Raw genomic sequence first — 25,752 nt, 5'->3', positions numbered from 1 at the left:
CGGATTTTATTAGAGTTGCCACTGCAAGTTGTTCTTTGGGAATTCCATTGATTTGTGGGATGTCCCTGATGCTCTGGTGAGTTTGGAATTGAGTCCCTCGTGATCTTGTCGGCCATCGCTTAAGCGGGTTTGTTTCGGACCCTGTGATGTTAACAGCCACCAGTAAACACGTCCAAAGGGTTCTGTAACATTTCTAATACAAAAAATGAAAATCGTATACTTCCTAAGCTGTTGGAAAATGTAATTATGATAATAATTGGTAAATCAATATTCGAAAAACTTCTAGAAGCTATTGTCGATTCTAGTAGACAGAAACGTGATATCACATCACATCATATCATCACATCATCGATCCTAGTAGACATAAACGTGATATCACATCACATCATATCATCACATCATCGATCCTAGTAGACAGAAACGTGATATCACATCACATCATATCATCACATCGGACTTAGGAAACAGAACAATATAAATAGGTAAATTTGCCAATTTTAGGAAAGGTAAATACTCTCAAAGGAAGAAGATACCACAGCTAGACCATTCCTAACATTCCCATCAGTGGGCAATAAGCCTTTGCATGTGAAACTTATTCATACAATTACACGCCTGCTCCCCGATGGTTTCCACAAACTCAACACAACATCATATTTGGCGAAATGAAGATCCTAGGTGACATATATATATGGGGATGTTCTTAATGAGCATTAAAAAATCAGGCCAAGTGTGCCTGAAGTTAGTGTACTTAGTCCTTATATATAAGTCGAATTTTCCTGTGATGTCATTCATCGCTCGCGCGGTTTTTCACAGTTCCAGCCTTCCCCCCAAATTTCATTCGAATACGTACAACGGTTTCTAAGAAACAGACCTTCGTGAGCTTCCACCTTATTTTTTTTTTCAAAATATAATCATCATAATCGATGGTGCAACTACCGTTGTCCGGTCTAGGCCTGACTTTATAACGAATTGCACCGGGGGGTTCACCAATTCGATATCCCTGACAGCTGTTTGGTGTTCTGGCGTACACCATCGCTCCATCTCAGACAGGTTCTGCTACGTCTTCGTCTACTATAGATACTGCCCCTATCCATTTTACAGGCTTGATAATCCTCATCGACACCCGCCTACTACGGCTTGTTAAGCTGGATTTTTCCACAATTAAATGATCACGGTATCCCTCATAAATTCATTGATTTATTCATTTTTTTAACGGACAATGAACAGAGTAAACTCCAATTATTTATTGTCTTTACGAGGAAAAGGAATCAAGAACATTAACCTATGCTAAAAAGTTCTGAATGAAGAAAATTTAAGAGATTAATATGTTGTGAGTTGTAACTTTGACAGAGTTTTGGAGTCAAGAAATGATAGTGGATTTCGAGCTCTGCAAGGACACGTTGAAAATCTCTACGTTGTGTGTATTATAAAAGGCGGGGACGGCGAAAGGACGTCATTAGAAGAGGTGCAGTCCATCATACCCATGGAAAGTTTGAAAAATGTACATAAATCAAGATAGTCTCTACGGTGTTATAAGAAGGGCAGGTTAAAAGAGCGGAGACGGGAGGGGTAGGTAGGACAAGACAATCAATGTTACAGAAGGAAGCATTACTGAAGCATACTTCTAATAGTAGAGTTGACAAGAGTAAAGGAGGATGGAGGATGGAGTCAAAATCAATTTCGCAGCCCGATTGGTGACTTTCAAACAGTGAGAATCGGAGCGGAGCCGAGTCGAAAATGACTCCGAAATCTTGAGTGTAGTTTGATGAATTGGTAAGGAATATCCGAGTAGGAAAAAGAAGTCAATGCAGTCTTGAACGAGTAGCACATTTTCTGATGTTCACCGCTAAGCCATTAACAAAGCAACAGTGAACCAAAGTGTTTAGATTTACTTGAAGGACGACAATATAGCGAAAAACAGCTTAAGATCTTGTTGAGGATGCTGGGAGCAATGAACTCACACCTACTTGATGAAAGACCAGACCATTTGGGAAGCAACTTACTTCCTCTCTTGTGGTCCGCGGACTCCTCTTTTTGGGTTAAACACCCAAGTTTTTCAGGGCAAAGGTGAGGCAGCGTCTGATGAGTTGCTTCTGCCCTGGATGATGTCAATTAAATTTTTCTTTTGTCAGCTTAAGAGCGTCGGATAGAGCAAACTAAGGCAATTTGGGAGGAGGAAGGGCAATTGATAAGAATCAAAATAATAAAGCACCCAGAATTGAGCTTTGTAGGATACGAGAGAAGGGAAGAAGGGAAAAAAGGGCGGCGGAGTGGATCCACTCCATCGTTATATAAACTACGGAATGGTCCATTATCCTGTAGTGTCCCCAAAAATTCTTAGAAGAACTCTTTTCTCGAATGCCGTGAAGAGTTCCCATATTTTTGCTAAGAACGCAAATCTCTGAAATAGGTTCTGTTGGGTACCTACAACCGTTTGCGCGGATTTCGTCGCGATAGTTGTTTTTTTTTTTGTGAACGGCAACATTACATAAGAGAAATCTTCAACGTTTCAAAGTTACTTTCTCCTATATTTATTGATCTCAGTTGACCAGTGTTATTTGATGTTATTCTTTCTTTCATTTTTCATGCTGACATAGCAACTGCTGCTTACTTGATCTGAACGAAGATAATTTGTGTATCGCAGTTTTCTTTTCCCATTATGTCAATATTGTCAAAACAGACCCCTAGTTGGATGGACTTTTAGAGCGTCAGCCTCACGGATCATCTTTTCCATGGTCAGATTAAAAAGGATACCTTGCTAGCGTACTTCTTGTCTTAGAACGTTGATAGTCATTGATCACGGCCAACCTAGCCAGTCTTATTCATTTAGTCAGGGTATCGAATTCCCTCTGACGATGCTATTATGGGCGACCTAGAAGCCGACGAAAAGATAGTATAACTGGTGACCATATTCAATCGATTTCCGCGTAGGAAAAATTTGAACTGTCACAAATTTGCCTGGTCAGAAGCTTCTTTGATATGGGGCGATGATGTTCTGGGCAGCCAAGCAGGATAACGAAGAATTGCTGCCCCAAATCTTGGGCATGAATTCATAAACCATCGCCTCCATATTTATCAGATTCGGCAGTACTTCCATCGGCTCTTGGTGGCTTAAGCCGGTAAATGACATTGATGGTAGCAGGATTTGCCCATCAACTTCAGTTAAACGGACCTCCAACTCGCCGATATTCCGGCTGTTGAACATATAATAAGAATACTCACCCCGCCCCTCCAAAATGCCCGCATGGTCTGGTTTGAAGATATCCCCCTTTTTCTTGACAGAATGGGCCTCGAGGTGCATGTGACTTCATTCTACTGACTTGTTGGGGAAACTCCCGAGCCTGATCCGGTTGCTCCCTGTTCTTATCGAGTTTATAGACTTGCCGGTTCCCCAGGCTTCCTTCTTGTCTGTGAAATCAAAATTTGCCTTGCAACCGCATTTGTTTATAAAAAGTTTTGTAGCTGTTCGGTTTCAAGAGAATGGTCTGTGCACTGGCTACGATACGGAAAACGAGGAGTGGTGGAGTTCTCGTCGAACTGGGCCCAAAGACGACCAACAAGAGCACGTTTTGCGAAGCGGTCAAGGGGCTATTGGGGGAGAAGGCTCTTGTTTCCAGCCTAGAACCCATGTGCTCTCTAGAAATACGGGATCTTGACTGCCTCACAGAAAAGGCCGAAGTAGAGGAGGCGCTAAAGCGTGAATGTCCAGAGGTGACCAATGCCCGGGTAGGTATTACCTCTGTAAATGCTCGAGGCCAAAAGCTCGCCGTGGTGGAAGTCCCCAAGCAATATGCGAGGAAACTCCTTAACGGCGGGAGAGTCAAAATTGGATGGGTAGTATGCAGGGTACGAATGCGGATAGTCCCCATCAAGTGCTAGAAGTGTTGCTTCTCAAACTAGTGCGGCTCACCATTAAGTTGATGGCGGGCTCAAAACCATTCATGTCCAGCGCATTTCATGCAATACTATAACATCAATCCTATATTGAAACGGGGTATCGGCTAGCTGCAAAGCAACTTTCGGCTTGTAGGAGAGAATGTGGGAATCGTTTGGCTTTTTTCTTTGCTGGGTCCGACATTGTAAAATCAATCCAGCCCGAGGCTCAATGTGTGGCTTCATAGTAATCGGGGAGTTGGACGACAGTTGACACAGTGTATCCCGCTTTTAGCTCAGGAGGACTTGCCCTCCTCCTGTACAGATGGCGATAGGGTTTAGTAGCAGAGATGTTCGAGAACGAAGTTAATATCTGCCGAAAACAGTCGGTTCAGTTGTATATCTAACCTTCGTAAGTTCTTCGCCAGCTGGTAATATGCCCTAAAACGTCACTCAAGCAATCGTGTTCAATTTGAGAAGGAAAACCAAGGAATTAAGAGACTTGCCCGCCCAAAATTCAATTTATTTGTTGGACGAGGTTGATGAAACCGGATTATCTCCAAAGGCCCTCGAACGCGATGGTAATCCTGCAATAATACAGAAAGACCTGTTTGAAATTTCAAGCAGGAAGGTGTCACGACGCTGGACCTTAAGCTTAAGTCGAGGTCAGTCTTGCTTCCACATTTGTACGAGACATGCCTGATGGAGCGAATTTCTCTTCCGCGATGGAAATGGATGGAGATGGTGTTAGCCGACAAAGCTCCTGATGAACTATCTTGCCAAAGACTTATATGCTTTTTTAAGAAAATGCTGGATTGAGTAATTTGTGAAAGAATGTTGCCCACTTTTGAGAGTCTAGGAGGCTTAATACACCGACAATTTAATATCCTGGCTTGCTTAAAAATGCAATTCGAAGAAAGGGCAATTTAATCAAGTATAGAGGTTGCCGATGACACCCGGTAGTAGAGGTGGTAATTTCACGTATGGTTTGGGAGATTCCACACGCAGGGAGTATATGTATGTACATAGATAGCGAGATAGACATTGAACTGATTTTAATAAGGTTTTGTTTTACACAACATTTTCAGAAACGGCTAAACTTGGCAATGGATAATTAGTGTAGTAACACAAACTAAGTCCTTGAAATAAAACAAAAAAGGATTTTACAAAAAGAAACTACAGTAAATAATGTGCAATGTCATTTCGAAGATATGGTCCTGGCGTTATATATAGATACTGGTTAAGTTTAGGTAAAAGTAACAAGATAGCAATAGCCAACAATTCAATAGAATTCAAATGAATGCCCACAAAAAGTACATTATTCTGGCCATTCTAGCGGCACCTTAAAATGCACTTGTATCGTGACACTCTCTCGGCGGATAAAGAGATCAAGAGTCCAAAAGAACACGATCATCAAACACTTTAAGAATTATTCAAAAACAGAAGAAAACAGGCCAAAGATATGGCTAAAACATGACCAAAGAACGCGTTGGGCGCTGTTCATGCAGTTATACACTTTAGTCGAATGTAAGGAGAAATTCCTACACTAGGAGACCATGAGTTCCTAATGCAAGTAAGTTTGCCTGCAGATCTCTATTCAATAAGAACTACCTCCACCCCGTAGCTTCCCAATACTGCTCGCACCAGTGTGAGTACCAAGAAAGTAGCGAGGCATTGTAAAAGGTAATCAATTTGCGTAATTTTACCTTAAGAGGTGACGATCATGATCGTGGCCGTTTAACACAAATACCTTCGTTGCCTTTTAGGCGCCCTACGAAGAGAGTACTATACGTTGACGATAGTAACGATAACAATGATAACAGCGACTACAACGCCATGATTACAACAATGATACGTGGGGAAAGGATGTGCAATAGAGAGACAAACTATTCTTGTTGTCGGTAACATATCCGGCACGCTGTGAATAAATCGTGCAAATTGGAGACATATTCAAAAAACTCACCGCCACAATCACAGCTATAAAATATTACGCGAAAACTTACAATTCAACATTATACGTAATACTGTAGATACAATATAACTGGTCAATTAATTAATTAATTAATCAATTGTGTAAAGTGTAGTTTGGTAGAGGACTCTATATATGTATGTAGCAGAGAACAACATTTTTTTGAAAATGTTGATTCAATTTATGCCAAACTTTCCCATAATTCTCCCTCAGGGATCGTCAACGATCCTTCATGGGTCGTTTACGATACGGGGAGTGGCGTCCCCGAGGTGCCCGAGCAAGTAGTTCTGACCCCCTAGGTGGCATAATACTTGCGTCCTAGGTAGTAGCCTCGAGAAAGTTTCTCGGTGAAGAGCGAACTGCTAATGACCGATACACGCCGGGACACACTGGGAGTCCCCGGAGCCGTCGACAACTCCCTGTCGACGTCGATGGGGTGATGTGAGCCTAGCTCTGCCAAGGTGGTAGTTGTGGCGTGTATCAGGAGCCAGCCCCTTCGGGACCCTGGTCGGGTAGTGTGCATTGAACCGGTGTTAGTAGACCGCGTTGCCCCGAGCGAGCGCTGATCCGTCCGTGAATTCCGGGATCAGCTAAGCGTAGGTCAGGCCTCAGGGAACTGGGGTAGGGGTTGTGTCCCCGAGGGTATACCCGTTCCTGACTATTGCGGCCCGCTCCCTTGCACACGATGCGCTGGTAAACAACTCAAATGGAGAATAAAAGCGAACGAGGAGATAGTGGAAGTGGAGAGTGAGCTGGCTGCGTTTATTCGCAGCACGAAAATGCGCCGTTCGCCCCAGCGCCCAGCGAAGGACGCAACAAGGGCTGAAATACCCGACGAGACATCGGGACGCGCAGACGGAGAGAAAGACTCAGAAAGTGATGCGGCACCTGCAACACAGATAGGAACCCAGATCATACAGTACAGTGCTGTAATTGGGGAAAGAGGCACAGTGGAAACTGCCGAAGTTAATAAAATGGTTTCGAATATAAGCCGAATGGGAGGACTGTCGATTACTCTGGCGCAAGCGGAAGAGGAAAGACTTATTAAAAAATGCACGGCGGTTGTGAAGCACATGCGATCTTCGACGTTCCTTCAGAAAAACGTCGGCAAGGGGGTGAAAAACGGGCTAATGGAACTGGAAGAGCTCCTGGACAGGATTTCATACTATAGGCGAACATGGAAAGTAAGACAAAATCCGCAGGAAGCAGAAGCAACCGCACTTCCCGAGAGGAACACCACGAGTACCAAACGGATCGCTGACAGCCCATTGCAGAGCGAACTTGGTAAAAAACGAAAGGAGGAAGGGACACCTGAAGGAGACTTCACTCAGGTACTCTCCAGGGCTGAAAAGAAGAAGGCGAAGAGGATCAAAAGACAACAACACGTCGCGCCATCAGAAAAACCTCTGCCTAAAACTAAGGCGGACACGAAGGACGGAGTGCCAAAAGAAAAGGTGGGGAGACGAAGGAGGACTAGACCGCCAGCTTTGCTTATTAAGCCGACAGAAGGCAAGACTTTTGCGGAAGTCCTCAGCGAAATCCGTTACAAAATCAAACCCGAAGACAACGGAGCGGAGGTGTCTTCCATACGTAAAACGAAGGGTGGTGGAGTCTTAGTCGAACTAGGCCCGAAGACTATAAATAAAGTCACGTTCTGTGAAGCAGTCAAGGGGCTTCTAGAAGAAAAAGCTTTGGTTTCTAGTCTGGAACCCACGTGTGCTTTAGAAATACGAGACCTTGACTGTCTCACGGAAAAGAACGAGGTAGAAGAGGCCATCAAACGCGAATGCCCGGAGGTAACCAATGTCCGGATTGGTATCACCTCCGCAAACTCAAGATTCCAAAAACTCGCTGTGGTGGAAGTTGCCGAGCAATACGCGAGGAAGCTTCTAAACAGCGGAAAAATAAGAATTGGTTCGGTAGTGTGTAGGATACGAATTCGGGCCGCCCCAACCAAATGTTACAGATGTTTGGATTATGGGCACACATCTGCAAACTGTCGGGGACCTGACAGAAGGGCAACATGCCGTAAATGCGGCCAGGCAGGCCATAAAGCAAACAGCTGCAATGAAAAGGAAAACTGCGTCCTATGCAGGGACCGTGGCGCGACTGATGAGAGCATTGCGCACACTGCGGGATCGGGGCGTTGTCCAGTGTTCAGAGCAGAACTGGAAAGAGCTAGGATACGGTCAACATGATTCGCATCCTACAAATCAATATGCACCGGAGTGCAACCGCTCACGAGTTGCTAGCGCAGTTCGCTGCGGAGACCAAAGCTGATTTAGTACTCATCAGTGAGCAGTACCGAAACAAGGGCCCAGTTTCATGGCACCCAGACATATCAGGTACCGCTGCCATCTGGGTTCGGGACGGCACCTTCCTGGGGGTTCTTGCCCAAGGCCGAGGGGACGGCTTTGTCTGGATTCGGTGTTCAGGGATAACGTTTTTTAGTGTCTATCTTACGCCGAATGAGACGATGCCGGACTTTCGTCGGAGGCTTGAGGCTTTGGAGGACGCTATCTTAAGCACGGATGGGCGGATCCTGGTCGGGGGTGACTTCAATGCTAGGGCACTTGAATGGGGCATGCCTCACACAGATTCCAGAGGGAAACGAATTCTGGAAATGGTGGCGAGAACAGGACTGGTAGTTCTAAACACCGGATCCACCCCAACGTTCCGGCGCCCAGGCTGCGAAGGAAGCATTCCAGACGTAACCTTCGCATCGGAATCACTGGTGTCGCTGGTGGACGGGTGGCGAGTTCTGGAAGACTTTTCAGCAAGTGACCACCAATACATTGCTTTCGAAGTGGTGGACACAAACTCTCGGTGTGCGCCACCCCAGCGATCTTTCTGTGTATGGAACGTCGCGAAAGTGAACACCGGGAAGTTTGTCGAAACTCTGGGAACAGGTGGGGCCACGCTGAAGGGTATTCCTGGGGGCGGTGGCGCCGCTGCTGATACTGTCGTAAATTCAGTTATGAACCTAATAACGACGGTCTGCGGAGCCTCCATGTCCAGGAAGACATCGAGGCGCGGCAAACCTTCCATGTATTGGTGGACAGTGGAAATCGCAGAGCTCCGGAAGGAATGTCACAGGCTCCGCCGCTTAACACAACGTCAAGGCGACCGGGAGGAGGCATGTACCATAATGATGGAGTACAAATCAGCCAAAAGGAGACTCCGCAGCGCAATAAACAAGAGCAAAGCTCGCTGCTGGCAAGATCTGATCGACGAGGTGAATGGGGATCCGTGGGGACTCGGTTACAAACTTGTAACCCGAAAAATCGGGGCTCTGCGGAAACCTGTTCACTTAAGGCCGAGCAGATGGACCGCATTGTGAGGGCACTCTTCCCTGCACACCCCGTATGGGATGGTGACGTCGGCGCGGAGAGCGCAGAGGACTGTCCACTTTTCTCTATAAAAGAGTTGGAACAGGCAGTCTTCTCTATGAAAAACAAGAAGGCGCCAGGACCCGATGGTATTCCAGCAGAGGTGTACAAACTGGTATTCCAACACCGGTCAGACCTACTGCTCGGCGCATTCAACGCTTGCCTGAAAGAGGGCATTTTCCCTGCTCGTTGGAAAGTTGCGAGGCTTGCGCTGATCCCTAAAGGGAAAGGCGATCCCGAACTGCCGTCTTCATACCGCCCGCTCTGTATGCTTGATACTGCTGGGAAAGTGCTCAAAAAGCTCATCAGAAGTAGACTCGCTGAAGCGATACGGCCTGCCGAAGATTTACCTCCCCGGCAGTTTGGTTTTAGGGCAGGGAGATCGACAATTGATGCTGTCATGCAGGTCGTGGACACCGTTCGACGAGCGGAGGCACATAGCCGCCGAACTCGACGGGTGGTGCTCCTCGTAACGCTTGACGTCAGAAACGCCTTCAATTCCGTAAGATGGAAAGACATTCTAGGCACACTAGAGAATACCTTCAACGTGCCGAACTATCTCTTACGGATTTTGAGGGACTATCTGAGGAACCGTCGGCTACGCAGATGATGTCGCAGCGCTTGTTGCTGGACGCACTGTCGAACAGGCGCAAAGCAGACTCGGCATACTGATGCGACGGGTAAGCGGATGGATGACTACTCATGGTTTCAACCTTGCACTGGAAAAAACCGAAGTAGTCATCCTGACTAACAAGAGAATTCCGACCCTGCGTCCCATATCGTTCGGCGAGTCGATAATCGAGTCAAAATCAGCGGTAAAGTACCTCGGGTTGACTCTTGACTCAAAGATGAGCTTTTCTGAGCAAATCCAAGCAGCCGCGAACAAGGCTGCGGCTGGAGTTTCGGCGTTAAGTAGGCTAATGGCAAACATTGGGGGTCCTGATGAGCTCAACGCAGCCTGCCCTGCTCTACGGCGCAGAGGTATGGGCTGGCGCTCTTGACAAGGAGGTATATCGTAGACGCCTCGCGCAAGTACAGAGACGGGGAGCTTTACGGGTGGCGTCTGCGTACCACACAGTCTCTGAACCGGCCGTGATGGTGATCGCGGGAGTTATCCCCGTTGCCCTTCTTGCTAGGGAGCGTCAGGCCATATACAAGCGCAAGGGAGATGAGCCAAGGGAGGTGGTTGCTCGCGAAGAACGGCAACACACTCTAGACGAGTGGCAGCTCTCTTGGCAAAATGAAACTAGAGGCAGATGGACTTAGGTGCGTGGCTGAATCGGAAGCATGGTGAGACTGACTATTTCCTTACCCAATTTTTAAGTGGGCATGGAAATTTGCAGTCTTACCTGCACAAGATTGGAAAAGCGCGTTCTCCGCATTGTGTGTTGCAATGGAGTTGTGGACGATGCCCACCACACTTTTTTTTCTTGTGGAAGGTGGGATGGGGTTCGTCAGCAGCTCTATTTAAACACAGGGATCTCTCTCCAGACAACATTGTCGAAGAGATGCTGAGGACTGCTGACAGCTGGAACCATGTTGCCCATTACGTTCGGGCCCTTCTCGTTGCTAAGAAGATAGAACTCGACCGGTGGAGGAGCCGGATGGCAGGGGGTTCCTTGAACTGACAGTTCCCTTCCTCCTCTCCCCTCCCGTTGGTGAAAGGAATTCCCTGATTTGAAGGCTCCGCAAGACGGGAGAGTTCGGGGGCTGGCCCGAAGTAATGTGACAAACGGTTCCAGGCTAGCTCTCTGACGATGGGGAGGTGTTTAGTTGGTAGTCCGACAACGTACCGAATCGGGAGTCCAACACTGTGTGCGTAAATGCATTCACCTACCCTACCAAAAAAAAAAAAAAACTTTCCCATAATTTTAAATTTGTCAAAGGACTTTTCGGCTTCTCTTGACCATATTATGTCTCTATAGTTTACAGGGCACATACTGTCGTACTTGTGACTATTGTTAATAATATTTATCCGGTATCTTTCTGAAACTATCTAAGTGTCCTATTGTCAGAATGTATCTACATGTTTGTGTGCCAGATCAATCTTAAGTTGAGCTACGATTTAATCAGCGTACAAAACTCCTTGAATTAATAACACGTGCCCCGTAGAGTAACTAATGCCTTTGCCCATCACTCAGCGCCAGCACCACCTAACCGAGAGGAGTTCAGGGCAAAAATCATTATATTTATTGATCCAACTAGTTCTCAATACGCGAACATGCACCTTTCCTATATCCATCGAAGCAAGCAGTAGATTTGAATGAGTCAAAATACCTTGGTCTCCTCACACTCTCCCTAAAAAACTTTTCCTCTCGTTTTATTGATAAAACATGGCTACTCCCCAACTTGGCCGATGTTCAATTTCGTTTCCTTTGGAAAATTACAGCAGAAACTCCGACCAGAAGAGCTCTTTTGTCTCTAATAGTAATAAAATTGGCACGATGAGACGGTTGAGCCTGTTAAGGGTTCAGAACGATTTCGGGGCGGAAAGACGGCAGCAGAAACTTCGAAACAGGACACCCTTGGGGATCTAGAATAGTGCGCAATGACCATCGGATGGCATTTTCGTGACATGACTTTTCTGGTAAGTTTTCCCACCACGGATGGAACGAAAATATTTAGACATTTTCGTGTACGCCTTTTCGTTCGTGGTATTTAATGGGGCCACCATTTGAGAAGTTGGATCGGGGGTTAGCTTTTACCTGGCTCCTCTTCTCTTATAATGCTGTCATTAGTGATAAAACGGCTAGAGGATATCCTCTACCCTAAAGGTTTTTTGTTTATTATCATCGTCCATGGAGGGCGATGGTGACTGGTACTTCCGTTTTCTTACTCTAGGTCTATAAAATAAATTATATATTGAAACCGGAGCGCACTAAGGTAACATATTTCATTTTTGTTTTTCATTTAAAGAGCCAGGTACCTAGTGGCGAGGTTATTTTAGCCACGGCTATAATAAATGGTCGCTACTGGTTACTCAACTCAACTGATTTGTTCGATATTTTTGACACGCAACTTTTCTATTAATATTACCATCCTGTTGTCCATCGGTGGCAATTGGTGATTGACACAGGATTTCCCCGGATACTTACTTATGAGAATAGCCTTGAATCAGTCCTCATTTAATTTTTATCTTCAAAAAAAGCATATTTCTCTTTTATTTAAGATAAAAACCCGGATTACAGTTTTAAAAGGATTAATTCAACTAGAATCATGGATCAGGATTAGGATTCCCACTTTTTCCCTTTAAATAGAAAGTTTATCAACCAACACTCCATCTAGAGAATTTCGTACGTTGACACTTGGCAAACTAACAATTAAATATTACAAAAAGGAAGTTTCTAGTTTGAAGGACAAATTTCTGAAGCCAAATCTATTTAATGAATGTCTTCCATTGTCGTTGTTCTTAGGCATCCTACCCCTTGCCTTTCTTTATTTGCTTTTCTTTTCAATTTAAATCATATCTCGATCATATTATGGCATACAAAAATATTTTATTTTACTGAACGACCTTACTGCAGTCCTTGAATTTGTGTTGTTAAGAAATTTAAAGGATCTGATAACCTCTCAATTTTTTATTAGATTCTAATTAGTTATTCCGGAGATTTATACTTTTTTTGAAGGCAAAGAATTCGCTGTCAGGTTTTTCTTTGTGGACGCGATGTTATGCTGAAAAAATGTATATAAATATATCCTAACTGCATAAAAAATGTAACCGTGCATTGAGTTTTTTTTTTCTCGAATTATTCCTTCCTAACCGATCCTTGTTGCTTTTTGTAACTTCTCTTACCGAGATAAGACTAACAAAAAATGCTGAGGGGTGAGTGTTTTTGCCAAGAGTTTACCTCGTTTATTTTTTTCACGACTTTTAGTTGTTTAGAACATGTTTATATGAGTTCTTTATTGCTGATACTGGTATGGATACATATAACCGTTAAATTCTATTCTGGGTCTAGAAACATCTAAGCCCAGACAAAAGATAAGAATTAATGTAAATGTAGAAAACGCTCGTTAATTGTTGATTAGAAAACAAATTGAGTTTGCTAGACATTTGAAAATTTTAGAGCTAGCAAGGCCATCGATAAGCTGCTCCTTGAAGAGATCAGATGACCATAGACGTGACAAACCAAAATAGGTATATCAGCGTTTCAATAGACTAGAGGAAAAAAGTCGCATATTCCCTGTTGAGAATGCTGGAAGTCTTCAGTTTGCATCCATTTAATGAAGGACCGGACCGTCATTAAGTGGATGGGGACACAGGACTCCCATTATCCTCAACAAAAAATTCATTTCGGCCTAGTTTAGGTCTGAACATACCACGAATTATATATAAATGGAACGATTCGTCACTTGCGGTCATGCTTCTCCCAGGGGAGAAGTGAGGCAACGTCTGATAAATTGCCTCTGCCCTGAACGAAACCTTCAGTCAAGTTTTTTGTATATTCCTCCCACCATGAATCAATATTTATGAATAGTCATCTCTTGTGAGAGGGAGGTGAGCAGTAATCTTCAAAAATGAGGTACATTTAAGTTTATGAAGAATACTGCTAACAAGTAATTTATACCAAATACTGATATCCGTTGCACCAAAGCGTTCCACTAAGCTACCTTAGACAAATACGTTCTATGAAATGGGAAACATTTACATTTAAATTAAAAACTGACCAAATAACCCTCCCGAACAGACTTAACGATTGTGGGAACAGTCCTCTGGGGGTCCAATCTGTCCACCTCTTAAAAGCCAAGATAACTAAAGTACCCTGGCACCCAAATCAGGAACTTTGCATTACTTTCCACGAAAAATCCTAAATGTCCACCTTATAAAAGGAAAAATAACGCAATCCAATGGGATGCTAGAACGTTGGCACCGGACCCTGAAAGCCGCCATTATGGTACGCGACGATCCGTCCTGGACGCAAGTCTTGCCTCTCGTCCTACTCGGCCTACGTACAACCCGCCGAGAGGAATTTGCTGCCAGCCCCGCGGAGCTGGTATACGGGGAGAACCCAAGACTCCCAAGCGATCCGGTCTTCGACAAGAGATCGGGTCTCACAGAGTCGGAGTTGGTGCGTCTGCTGAGGGACAATCTCCGACGCATCAAAGCGCCACCACCCACTCGACACCCGTCCACACCTGCCTGTTTGCTCAAGGAACTGGACACATGCACGCACATTCTGGTCAGGACGGATGCCGTCCGGAAGCCGCTGCAGCCTCCATATGAGGGCCCGTACCGCGTTCTCGAGAGGGGAGAACATTTCTTCCAGCTCCAGATCGGTGGACACAAAAAGCTGGTCTCTTTGTCCAGACTGAAACCCGTGTGCGCCCCGAAGCACCGACGTGTCCACTTTGTGGATTGAAGGTGAACGGAGTTCCGGGATCAATCGCCGAAACCCCCTAGGTTTCATCTGGGGGCGGAGTGATATGGCGCGGCAGGATCCGCAGCATTCGAAATTTATTTCGAATGTTGCGAATGCGGACAAGTAGATGGCGCGGAACTCTCCACTTGTTTTTTAGAACTCGCCACGAGAGTGGAGGATTAGCGGTGAGAAAGTGCCATTGGTTGGGACAGGAAAAGACCGCATGGAAATAAGCCGGTCTCTTCTGTCTCCAACCGTGGCATGTAACACTCGCGAGTAGTTTTGGACATTTTAAGCCGCCTTAGCCCGACTAAACTACTATTATTAACTTCGCATCGTACATCAACTACGAAAGTAGTGCAGCCGGTTAACAATCCAGATTGGTTGTTGCATGTTTTTAAACAAGGGAAGTCAAGTGATTGCTAAAGCAACAATGACCACACATACATATGTAAATGGTCAATATTCTGGAAAACGATTGCTTTTATGCGTAAAATAATTACCTATAGCGAAATCTGTAGGCCAAGGACTGGCTTCCTCGTATAAAAGTGAACATCAGAAGTTCAAATAATATGAGTAATATGAGGTAAAATATTCACAATAAATACTTACAGCTGTAGACCTGCACTAAGCCTCACGCTGATGGAGTGATTGGCGAAGATCGTCATAATTTGAAAATCTACCTGGCAACTTTACTGCTTAGCAGGGCAGCCAAGAATCCAATACAAGAGGGAATGTACTACCGGAAGTGTTCATAAGTCTAAATATTATCCTGGCAAACACTGAAATTATCTACATTTCTCTAGCGAAACACGAGTGCGACATCTTGTTTCCACTAGTAGTTTGGTTTCCTACTGTGGTGAAACTTTCATCGCGGCATTGTAGAGTCGCATGCCTCACTTACCAGTTGACATAACTGGCTCGCTTTTTTCAGCAGCGTCCCTTCGGGTTGTGATCTCCTTCTAAAGTCGCCAGGAATGTCTCTTCCTCGAAAGCTCAAATGAACCACCCAGCTATCCTGGTTTCTGCGCTTCTGGTGCGCACTCGACTGTCGCCTCCCTCGTTCTGGAGTCGAGAAAGATGGCCTGGTTGTCACTATGGTGCAGTGTTCACTCACCTGCCAGAACATTACACTCGCCAACCAGATACTAAAGTAGGTTAGATCGACCTAAACCTATCACTTTACTTCTTGGGCCCGTATTCAAGGTTGGCTAGTACAATGTCAAGCTTTACGAAGGTTTCAAGCAGGATTTGGCCCCTAGTGTTCGTTACACGATTTCCTCGTTTAAGGCCCACGCGTTGAAATCGCCTGCAATGATTTTGAGGCTGTAGTCCTTAGCGTCCAACACCAAGCTGTCTAGCGTCTCCTAATATTGCGCTAATATTTTACTATGAGGAGCATAACAGCTGTAGATATGAACGCCGTTGATTTTTGCCCTTATAAAGCTGGGTCCTGGGAATGCCATTGTTTCTTGAATGACTTGCCGTCCACATGCCCATATCTCCACGTCTCCCGATGATGAGTCCTTCATCAACACAGCACGTACGTAATTTCTGTATAGTTCACATATTACTGCCACGTCCACATTCAACTCTCAAATGGCTTGCGAGAGCAAGTCTTGAGCTGCTTCGTAATGGTTTGGGGTTGATTTGTATCAACCTCATTCAGCTCTACTTGGTGGTGGTAGTGATCACCACCTGCAACTTACTGGTCGTCCACTTCCTTTTTCCCTTTACACAACATGCATTGAGGATCTCCCGTGCGGTCTCTTCCTGCACCTTATCGACCTATCGTGCTCACTAGTACATGCTGCCGCAAAGTGATCGAAATCGAGGCATCTGAAGCATTTCTTGAGAGATTCTTGCTCTCTAAGTCGGCATACGACCCAACCTATTCTTGCCTTGACCGCAGTAATCAGTTAAATCCCTGATTTCACCACCAAGCTAATAAAAGCGGTCTATTTACCTTCATATGCCTTCTTCATCCTGTTGATTGAAGTTTCTTCTATTTCGCTAAGGTTGAATTGTTCCCTTATCGCAGCTCAGATATCCTCTTGTGAAGTGACCTCGTCTAGGTCTTTGTACTCGATTACTATCTGCTGTTTTCAAGCTTCCACCTCTGCTTGCTCATCTAGCACCTTTTCCATCTGACTGCGAAAACTATCAATTGTCTTCTCGCTAGATTTGATCAGCTCCAGCATAAGCCCCCCTTTTGCTTACGCCTGATACGACTCACACCGTCGCCCAAGTCAGTCAATTCCGGATCGGCTTTGACTTCACGAAGCATATCGGCGTAGGGCATATCTCCTTTCTTGGAAATAATGATTATTTCCGCACGAATCTTCTTTTTCTCCTGCCAGGTTTTGCCGCCCGCCTTTGTCCATTTTTCGAGCTTCGAGCTGTAGGCTCTTCCCCTTTTTTCAAAGTTGGGAGCGTAATCGAAGAACTACTCGAAACTTTGTCCAGCTCAGTTTTTTCCGCGAAGAGGCCTTTTTCTTCTTGGCCGCTTGTTGGACGCCAAGGGATTCACTTATTTCATCCCTACTCTGTTTCGACTTCTAGCGAAGTCAACTCGTTACTCGCTTGCGTCCTGACACGGTCCATGCATCAAGAACCCTTTCTTATTTCCCAATACAACTTAGGTGCACCCTAAAGTATTTAGGTGCAATTATAAATCAGTAACTTAGGGAATACCATAATTTCCGCTGTAATGAGGACACTGCCAAACGTAGGTAATGCAGCACGAAGCTGGCGACTACCGATGAGAGGCATTCAACTTAAATTTGCTGTATCTAGTAATGTTAGCAAATGTTCTGGGCATAGAAAGGTACAGAATGCAAATTTCGCTATTGAACAAGCTAAATACGCCTGCACCGTGCCGTAGTTACCGAACATTTGGCAATGTCGCATAGACTCTTACCGAAGCTATATTTCGGTCCGATATGTACCGCACTCTTGGAGACGGGCGCGTGTAGTTTTCATACCGAAAACGAGAAGGCATGACCATTAGTCCGTGAAAGATTTTCTGCAAATCAACCTCGTGTTAAAGACCGTAGAACGCGCCCTGGACATCCACTTAAGGACGATCATAGTAAGGACGCCCTTTTCCAAATCTCAGTACACCTAACTCAACTCAAAACCACAGAAAACTCTTCCCAACGTAATTAGCGCGGTTAAACGGTCGCTACATTACAAATAACACAGCCTATCTGCCTTCCCGGATATAGAGGGAGCATTCAACAAATTTAGTACCAAAACCATCAAAGTGTCTTTCACCAAGGTAGGACTGGAGGAGTACCTTACATATCGGATTGTATCCAAGCTAAAAACCAGGATAATCCAATCTGGGAGGTAGCAACTTGCCCAGAACTGTGAGCAGAAGGACGCTCTATGGTAGTTCCGTCTCTCCAGTGTTCTGGTTGATAGTAATGAATGAAATTCTACGGAGTGCGTGGTAGCGCACGCCCTCCGTTTTGAATCAAATCATAGAAGACGCGTGGAGAAAGGAATCGGCATAAATCCAAACAAAACCACGAAGACAATTGTATCCGAATTCCACCACGGCTAAATGGACAAAAATTGGTGCAGTATCTGTGTGTTATCCTGGATCATAAGCTAAATTAGAAACTGAGCATAGAACTGAGGGTTAAGGAGGCCTGCATAACCTTCTACGCCTCCAAGTGAGGATTTGTAAGAAAATAGAGCCGCCAAGCGATTCATCCCATCCTCACGTATGGTACTAAGCAAGTAGTACAACGTAGGTCCTGGGGTAAACATTTTGCGACTCCCTGTTATCCCCTGTTTTTATTGAAATTTCTGTTCGGGCCCCCGAAAAAACTCCGAGCCACCGATTACGTCGCACTTCCTCCCCTCTTGTCAGGCATGGAACTAAGCTAAATAGTAACCGCATGAGCAGGTGCTATTGGAGCTCTGCAGTCCTATTCGGCAAACGCACTCAATGCTCTCCTATACCTCCTCTCGCTGGACATTCATGTAAAGTGTAGTGTTGTCAGAATACGTAAATCCGAATATTAGACACCGGAGACCTACTACAACATTAACATCCTAGGCGAAGTAATCCAGGAACTCTAGGAATTCCCAACGGATTATTCCATACGCAAACCGAGCTTGAAGTCTAATTTTACTCTGGGCTCAAGGCTAGTGGAGTAGTACTAGGACACCCTGAACAGACGGAACGCTCAAAGTCAACCTCCTCGGGCTTCCTGGTGATGTGAACATATAGTTGAGTAAGCAGGCTGATCAACTTGCCAGGCGGAGCTTGGTGGGCTTGGTGAGCACAGTCGCCCTCCTGCTGACGACTAACAACGGTTGAATCTACTCGCACTACTTAAAAGCCACTAACTTCAGATAGCGGATGCTCACCGTATGCGCCAAGGTTAGGGAGTTTTTGCCCGCCTATAACAAGCCCCGATTGCGGGAGCTTTTGGATCAATTGCGTGCAAATACATACAAGATTATGGCAGTTTGCGCGGAACACTAGCCTATAGGGGACCGTTTTCAGGCTTGGCATATCCTATAATTCGCTTTGCCGTAGACGTGGAGAGAGGAGAGAACCCCTCAAGCACTTCCTTGCGATTGCCAAGCTCTAGCTAGAATCAGGCTACGAACGATAGAGAGACAATTCGTTGGGGACCTCAAAGAGATCTGCTGCTGCTAGACCTGCTATCGCAACAGTGAACAACAAAGTAGCGAAATTGAAAATGTGATAGATATTTTGAAAATAATTATGTTCTAGGATAAACTCTACGATATGGCTGATTGTTTGTCTGTGATCGCTGATTGCAGAAAATCAAGGTGTGCTATCTAACTGAATGTTTGATAAGCGCAATACAAGAATTGGTCAGTAAGAATGAACCCACTTTAAGTATATTACTATTTACGTCTATCTCCGTAAGCTGATCAATGTATTTTTAAAATTAAATTGACATACAAAGATACAATTACCACCATACGAAGCAATCAGACTGCATGTTCAGTAACTGCGCAAGTTCACATAAAACAGAGTATTTTTCATGATCATCTTGAATTCTAATTAAACCAGCATAAATTTTCTAGTAAGGAAAATCAATCAATACCCAATCAATTACTCCACATCAAATCATACTTATATGCGGACATGTCAATCATAAAAAAATCCTCCTGCCCATTCTAAAAGACAAATCCACGAACAATACAGTTCACTGGGCCACCCTCGATCATTCCATAGGCCCTTCGATATTGTATTGTTTGGCGATGTTTTTTTTTCGATATAATGGACAACGTGCCTTTTCCGTGATTTTTTTAACAATAACGTCTATCTTACAATTGAATAATCCACCATGAAACATCACCAGATAAATGATCCGAGAATTAAAGTGCAGTAGGGCACATCCATCATAAATAGTTTTTTGAGTATATTGCATTTGACCTCTCTGGATGGAAAAAACATGATAACTGATAAGTTATGCAGGTTAATATTGTTGTTTATGGTAATTGGATTTTATAGCAACAATCTGGCAAATTATTCGTATAATTTTATTGCCGAATCTTTGGAAATTGATTGCCTTTGGTCAGTTATTCTGCTCCCCTTTGAGCTTATTAATGACCTATTCAATTCTAGCCTGAAAATGAAACTCGTGTTTTTGTTTGAGGCTGCCACCCTTTTTTTGTTTTTTTTGTTAAGTAATTTTCACCCCCAGCCAGCATCTGTGTGCTTCCTGTCTTAGTTTCCACTTCAATCCTAACAACATATTTTGATAGTGTTGGAATGATCGCTAGACGACATGTACCCAAATATTTAAAATTCTTGCAAGCATATTCGGAGCCGCTAGACATAACATATCAAGACCCAGGGTACACGTGCATCCGATCACCTATCACCAAAAATTGACACCTTTAACCCTAACGTCCGTAGACAGATGTGAATCTAGACCCCTAACGACTACCAAAATTCAGGGACATGTCTAAATTTAGTTTAGAACACTCGAGTCTGGATAACGTGTGTACATGTCTCTATCCTTAAGATAAAGTACGCGTAAGTATAATACCCGCAGCTAGCCGACCCAATTAGGGGATATTTGAGGGAGGAATATCTTAATGAAGGCATACACATTTTTCACGTTTTTTCTGAGGTGTTTATACTTCATGAGCATTATTTTCTAGAGCAAAGAAGCCCGATCCAGATTTTCCAGTATCTTATTTTCCATTGCGACCGATAGAAAAACATGTCCTTGCCTTGATTTTCTTTAACAGTCGGTGAGTTTTTTCCCTGAACATCCTGTCTACGGTGCATCATATAAAAGTGCTCTTGAGATCAAATCAAAAACGGATGCCGAGAAAAACTCTAGATCGTTTTTTCATCCAATTGAGATGAAGGAAATTCGATCTCGGGAAAGTTGTTTTTAAATGTGTGAAAATAATATTGTAAAATCCGGCACAACATAAAAAAAAAAATGGTTCACAATGGTCACAGCTCCTTGCATCATATTGTCCCGTTCTGGATAAAGCAGCAATTGTCCACGTCTATTCTCGTAAAAATGAAAAGAGTTTACTTCGTTTCTGAGACGATAGAAAACCATACCAATGCTTTCACGGACACAAAGGAGTTTTTATCGGAATATCCTTTCTTTTTGTTCCCTACGTTTTTATGGGTCCATCGAAAAAAATGAATATGTCTAGCACATGCAACATTTAGGACCATCAAAGGATTAAGACGATCGAATGAACAATATGAAGAATGGGAGTTTTAATGATAGACCATCGGTGAAAGAAGATTTGGAAAAAATCACTTTTATTCAAGTAAATCCTTCTGGTTTCAAGAGAAAATTATTAGATCGAAATGGTCTGCACAAATCCAGTAGTCCATGAAATAAAAATGGAAACTATTGTAACGGTGCTGACTATAGGCCGACAATTGTTTGTTTGAAATTTAGTTCCTTATAAAGGCGTATAGATGTAATTGTATCTTTATTTCAAAGCTACCGTGGTGTGACACGATATCTAGACGCGATGATGATCTGAAGTACTGTACATGGTCGAGCAAAAAGTTGCAGGCCAGCTCCTCGGACACCACATTATCGTGGTTAACTCATAGGATATAAGCAACAGATTTTAACTCACTAAGTGGTAAGAAGTCACACACTTTGAATCCACCAGTAACTTAAAGCTATCAAGCATAATTAGATTCATATTCCTCCACGGAGAAATCGGTGGAAAACATGGTCTCGACTTCAGTGTAAAGCCTATACGCAGTGCCTACCGCGCAGTCACGCAGAAAGTAAAGTGCAGCAACTCCTAGGACGAGAGGAACTGAAAACCCGACTACGACCTGTATGTCGGTGGCGCTTTTGCCTCCGATTGCCTAATTCTTCCAGAAAACGGGAGAGGGAGGGTTTGGCAGACGAAGACTTCAGCTGCAAAAGAGAAGGGACTACAGGCTGAACCTTCCCCCTCAGAATCTTCTTTTCTGCCTATACGAGAAAAAGTGAAAGAAAGGGAAGCTGATTAGGCGAACTTAACTAGTCAAATACCGGTATGTGGAAACTGGTCAAATATGTGAAAACGGATTCATACCGCCCGAATACCATGAACCTGGGAAGGATCACCAAGTGTGCCATATCCAGAAAGTGGAGTTAAGCTGGTAACTCCGGTGAGACCCACACTGGAGGCAGTCTGTTCAGTTAGTGGCTGTTTTCATATTATATTACACTAAGTCCAAAAATATAAGGCTTAGTCAAATTAACGTGAAGCATGCCAATGCTTCTTACTTTCTGCTAGCAGCAAGCCTGGCTAAGTGGCATGATGGCCCTTGTATATTTCTGGTTTAACAAAATCTGTGGCATTGGAACACTAAAGGAGGCTCCTCTTCGATGAAAGATCCTCAAGACTGAGAGCGTGCGTTCTGATCTTAAAATTGTCAGAGGCAACCATGCTGAAACAATTCAATAAAATGAATCCTGATTAAACTTCGGGTACTCACAGCATAAATATAAACAGCTTGTAAAACCTTCAAACTGAGATTCCTTTAAAGCATACTGGACAGCATCCTTAGAAGCGATGGTTTAACCAAGTTGGGCTCTCTTAGAAAAGAGCATGGGCGGGCAAACTTTCACAAACTCGAGAGTTGAAACCGTATACCCTGCATGGTGTCGAAGAAACTTAAACCAAATGGACCTATGCTATACTAATACAGAGATTGTTGTGTACTAAAGTATGTTGTTGTTGATTCCTTCCTGATGACAGAAGTAATAAAAGACTACTCCAAGGGTTTTCACTGTGAGCTAGGCTTACCATAAAAATCTGTATGCCTGGGTATTACCGGTACCATGAGCACGATATCTGACACAGCTGCTCTAAATATATTATTCAATTTTCAACCCTTAGATATAAATATATATTCAGCACACTGCAATGAGAGAAGCTCATAGACTGATACGTTTAGATATATGGAGAAACAATTGACATGAGGAGCACAGAGCATCGTAGTCTCCTGCGAGACCATTGAGCAATTGAAACGAATTAAACTCCATTTCTAGATTCAATACGGTAGAATTACTTTGAGTATTTGGTCAAATCTCGGATGCCTTAGCAAAAAAGGATACACTTTCGCTCATTGTCGGGATGCGAACTAGCAACTCGAGTGTCAGTAGCATTGGCTAATGTTGGTAGCAAAAGCTGCCAACAAGCTTTCCATAATGACAGGTAGCAGAGCCTTAGTGCGGCTAGACACATCAAACTTTTCCTGTTAGAATGAAACAAACATACTGCAAAGTTTACCCTGTCGAAAAGTTGAAAAATTTGCAGAAGTATTGTAGGCATGATTCACTAGCTGGGCAAAATAAGAATCCTGCAAGATAATACGTGTCCATCCCGTAATGAGGAAGCGGAATCCATAGAACATTTTCTATGTGCCCGGCCTTTGGACGAATCAGACATCATATTTTTGGTGCTGATGTGTTCCAGCTACAGCGGTTAGCATCACATCCACTAACTGAAATTCTGTCAATTTTTTTTATTAAATCAATATCACTATAAGCTTTGAATATCTAAGATGAAAACAGTCGGAAAGAACTCATTGCGTTCATGATTAAGTTCTTGTCTAGTATCAAGGAAAACATATGTTTTGGCATACGCCGTGCGTCCATTATCACGGCAGAAGCTCGCAGTTGCGCGGAAAACAGGGTATTTGCAGACCTTCAGACAGTTGTTGGTTTGCGCCACTTTACATAGTACCTAAATCCAATGGCGAATCAAGATCTTGTGGCGACTAAAAACGTCTGAATGCTCAGACCATTCCAGACCGCTACGTCATACCACTCATCCACGATTTTGCCCACTCTATCGCAATTTTTCGTATTTTCTCGACCTTGGACTTAGTTAAGGCATACCACTAAATTCCTGCAGCTCCCGAAAACCGGGAGCTCTTCGAATTCACTAGGAAGACTTTTGGGCTCTGCAACGCGGTGCAAATTTTTCATCCACTCTATGCTGCGGAACCTCAACTTATGGTTCATATATTGGATGATGTTCTGGTCGTGTCCTCCTCTGAGTCCGAGCATTTAGACCACCTCGAGTGCATTTTTCAACGCCGGTCTTATATTCAACGTTAAAAAGTTCAAATTTCTAGAATCGCAGGTGAGATTCCCGGGCCATCTGATTACCCCTGAAGGCATCCAACCGGACTCAGTCAAGGTGCAAGCGATTTCAATTCCGCCTACCATCAATCCATGCTTATCACCTTGTTCTCTGGGCCGAAAACTAAAGACTCTCGTCTGATTGTATCATTCCCAGAGACTGTTCAGGGGTTTGAGACCCCCAAACAACAGCTGGTAGATGCTACACTTCTGGCATTCCCTCAGCAAAATGCACCCCTGGCTGTATTTGTCGATGCCTCCGACATTGCCGTAGGCTCTTCACCAAAAAGTGAACCAAATCTGGCAAACTTTGAGCTTCTTTTCCAAACAGCTGAGTTCCACTCAACGAAACTACAGCACTTATGATCATGGTTTACCCACAATTAAATACTTCCGGTATTCCCTAGAAGGCAGGCCGCTCACAGGGTTCACCGACCATAAGCCACTCACTTTTGTTTTAAAACAAAAACCGGACAAAGCTTCCTCTCGCCAACTTCTTTACCAGCCAATTCATTTTCGACATTCAACACGTGTCTGGGAAAGATCACGTAGTTGTAAAGCTACAAAGCATGTGAGGAAAGAGGTACGAATGTCCTCCCGGTCCACCAAGCGTTTCCACACAATCCACCTCGACATCATTGGCCCTTTGTGAGACTCGCACGATTTCAGGTATTGCCTCATAATCACCGATAGGCAAATGCCCTTTATCTCTCTCCAAGTTTCCTAAAAGAAAGAGGCTTTCCTAAGAGAAGAATGCTTTCTCTAAGGAACTCAATGCAGCCACGGAGAGACTTCCCGAGGGAACATTACGAACAGGATGGAAGATTTGCATCTCAAGGTGGGCCTTGATAACTCTCGAACTTGTGATGCAGAAACATGGTATTGGGAACCGTAACGACAACAGTTAAAGTTTAAAAATTTCCGCAGTTTCCACCAATTCGACATCGTGGTACATTGTTGAAACACAGAGCCTGCCATAAGGTCAGTTAAGTTTGAACTTACCACGAACTTACCTTTAATCAGATAGACGACATCGATATTAGGAGGAGGAAATAAGTAGACGTTGACATCGGCTGGGAGCGAGATCGTTACTTAATAGCTGTCCGCATCTTATCACAAGCGTTGACACCGAAGTTCGATTCACAAATGTTTTGCTTTCCGATGCAAATTAGCTTGTTGGACACATCCCAAACGGTGCTATAAGCTCAAGGCCATTGCCGGGAGGCTGATCGACAAGCGAGTGGGAACGAACGTGGTGCAATTGAGAACCCATACCGCGGTAAATTACCGAAAGTGAAGGGTAGCGTATGCCATGTCAAAAAGGAATTCAACATTGTGCGAATCATGGAAGTAAAAACTCCCGCAAATAACTACGATTTCGCTACTATATTCCGAATCACAAAAAGCTTGATATTAGTTGCAAATCTCTCTATGGTCTTGTAAGGAACATTAACGGTAGACACCTCATCTACAATGGCAAGCATCTTAAGGAACATTTCGTCACAGTTCTCAGCGGAATAGCATCTGGT

General features: G+C 44.1%; 1 protein-coding gene across 1 annotated transcript in view; it reads left to right on the top strand.

Annotated features, from left to right (window-relative positions):
• Window positions 1-246: 246 nt before the first annotated feature.
• The window catches only part of LOC119656183 (RNA binding protein fox-1 homolog 1-like), a 64,199-nt gene continuing 38,693 nt past the window's right edge, over window positions 247-25,752 (top strand). The window contains exon 1 of the mRNA XM_038062533.1: window positions 247-410. Coding sequence (XP_037918461.1) covers window positions 247-410 — 164 coding nt within the window. The remainder of the gene's footprint in view (window positions 411-25,752) is intronic.

Source organism: Hermetia illucens, chromosome 4, assembly GCF_905115235.1.
Source record: "Hermetia illucens chromosome 4, iHerIll2.2.curated.20191125, whole genome shotgun sequence".
NCBI lineage: Eukaryota > Metazoa > Arthropoda > Insecta > Diptera > Stratiomyidae > Hermetia > Hermetia illucens.
The sequence above is the reverse complement of the archived record's forward strand: the minus strand, read 5'-3'. Positions and strand labels throughout refer to the sequence as shown.